At 33.5% G+C, this 2,692-nt stretch overlaps 1 protein-coding gene across 1 annotated transcript; it reads right to left on the reverse strand.

Annotated features, from left to right (window-relative positions):
• Positions 1 to 223: 223 nt before the first annotated feature.
• LOC139849384 (uncharacterized protein At2g34160-like) lies at positions 224 to 1,722 on the reverse strand. The gene is made up of 5 exons (XM_071839041.1): positions 1,525 to 1,722; positions 1,287 to 1,335; positions 663 to 725; positions 481 to 545; positions 224 to 337 (listed from the first exon to the last, which is right to left on the reverse strand). The coding sequence occupies exons 1-5, from the start codon at positions 1,720 to 1,722 to the stop codon at positions 224 to 226; spliced, it is 489 nt and encodes a 162-aa protein (XP_071695142.1).
• Positions 1,723 to 2,692: the final 970 nt, after the last annotated feature.

Below are 2,692 nucleotides of genomic sequence, written 5' to 3' on the forward strand. Positions count from 1 at the left end.
CTAATTTGGCGACATTTTGTCGCCGTATTAGACCAGAATTGTTGTAGTGTACCTACTGCTAAGCAAGACCAATATGGCTTGATGTGGAGTTGAAACACAAACGAAACAACATATTAACACAATGTTTTGACTCGAAACAACATGAGTTGGCCGTCGAAACACAAACTATAATATAATTATCAACACATCGATTAGTATGAGGAATTAGTATTAGTATTGTCGTCTACTCTTTCTTTTCTTCCTTATTGTTAGCAAGGTCTTCTTTCTCACGTGCTTTGGAACTGGGTGGAGTTGCCATTGTTGCGTACTTGTCGGTCTTCCCTAGTACGATCTCAATCTACATCACATTTCGTTGTTAATGAGATAGACAAAATGTAAGGACTATATATATAGTTGACTAGTATTTACTAATTAATTTGGTTGAATTATTTATTTCAACATATGTTTTTCTGTAGATGATAATGATTAATGATTAATTACCCTAGCCTTTTGAATGAGCCGGCCCCTCGTTTCATCCTTCATGCCGATGGTGGATGTCACGACCTCTGTCAATAACGTATATCAGGACGTACGTGTTGTTACAAACGTATGGGTTATGATGATACATATACATACATAAATATTATACAAAAACCGGATGTGTGGTCGATCGATCTACTTACTTTTCTCAATAGCAAGTCCATTGTTCTTGAGTATCTCGGCAACTGTAACAACTGTAGTGATGGCTATTACAAAGAGAAACAATGTTAATTCAAAACCATTTTGTACAATAGCACCACCATTAATTTTATTTTATATATGCTTAATTTAATAATGCTATAACCAAAATATATTTTGTGGCTCTCTCATCATGTGGTCAAACAAATGTATCATATCTTAGAATTATGAATGTTTGCCACAACTTAACATATCATACACGTCTAAAGTGTACGATAGAAACTAAAGTAATGATATCATGATTTTCTTAAGTAGTTATATAACGGCCAATCAAAACATACACCACCCGTTATGTGTAAACAATCACTCGTATATATGATACGCATGCTCTACCATGAGAGTCTTGAAGCCACACCCACAACCTCTTAGTTGAATGAATATCAAAGGTAAATGTTACACCAAATTAAAACTATTTGGTGGTTGATCTCCATATAGTCACAATAATGAAATTGTACTGTTGTGGTTTTTATAATATACGAGATGATGAAATCATCATATAATTACTAATTGCTTTAAAAAAAAAAATAAAAAAATATAATTACTAATTAGATAGAAGAGAGACGTTGTACCCATGCCCAAAGCAGATAGCTCAACTTCATCATGTTGTTGAATGTACCTCTGGATAAAAACAAAGAGATAATATTATATATGAAAACAAAAACATGAAAGAAAAGAGGTTTTTTGGTTATCCCATATATCTTTGGTTATCCATTATTCACTTATGAACATCATTATCATTATAATTTAAGATAACGATTACTATAAGAAAGGTCATTTTTTTTACGTGTAGTAGGAATCCTAGTTTACCTTGGCAAGATTGACATAAAAGAAAAGAGGTTTTTTGGTGTTAGAAACTTGAATGCGGTTCTTCTTTGGATGATCGGAGGGGCTCAAGCCGTTAACAGAACCAGGGCTCATGACATTAACAGGAGCAGGGCTCGTAATATTAACAAGAGCTGGGATCGCGACATTAACAGGAGCGATGGCAGCAGTTTCAGTGGTCATATTTAAGAGACACGTACACTTAATTGGAAAGTATAATCAATTAGTTATAAGTATGTATCTATATCTATATTTACTGCCTCTCGATCTCTCTTTTTATGTAATGTGGGCGGCAAAACTTTGACTTTATTAGAACCGGATCGCTCAAGTACGTGTTACATAACGGTGCATATAAGCAGGCATTGAAAAACGTCTTTGAGTTTTGTAATGTGGAGGTTTGACTCGGTAAAAAGGCCATTTTTTGTGTGTCTTAATGGATGGTTTAACGAACTAAATGGCAACACTTTCGTATGTCATACATTCACATTCCCTTTGTATTGCCATGCCAACTTATTCGGATGATTCATGGTTAAAGAAACAAATGTTTTTTTATTATAACTATAATACATACTAAATGTGGTGAATTTTACTAACTATTCACGATGGCAGTTTTGTAAATTACCCACAACTTCGAGGGTAATTATCAACCGTTAACTACTTTTTTCACTTCATTTTTTACCTTGGTTTTTCATTCTCTTATTTTTTTAATCGTTCAATTAACCAACCATTAAACGTTTTTTTAACCCGCCGTTTTTTTAAACCTTCAACTAATCAACCATCAACCTTTTTTTTTACAGTTCATTTAAACTATCGTTGACCAACCAAACTTTTTTCACTTCCTTTTTTCACCTTCCTTTTCCATTCCTTTATTTATTAAACTCTCAATTAACCAACCGTTAACCACTTTTTAACATTCAATTAACCAATCAAAACTACCCTGTAACGAAGCGCGGACTTTTTATCCTCGTTAATATTAATTATCATATATTATCATTTACTCCGTATTTATTTAACAACAACAAAGCTCAGAACTACATGCGTTGTGTATGGAGATGTGAGATGTAGACAATCCTTTCTCTGTCTTTGAATAAAGAGAAATTATTTCTCCACCCAGAGTGATACACTCCAAGAAGTAGAGAAAGTCATCGTTCTC

The sequence above is a fragment of the Rutidosis leptorrhynchoides genome, chromosome 5, assembly GCF_046630445.1.
Source record: "Rutidosis leptorrhynchoides isolate AG116_Rl617_1_P2 chromosome 5, CSIRO_AGI_Rlap_v1, whole genome shotgun sequence".
Classification (NCBI taxonomy): Eukaryota; Viridiplantae; Streptophyta; class Magnoliopsida; order Asterales; family Asteraceae; genus Rutidosis; species Rutidosis leptorrhynchoides.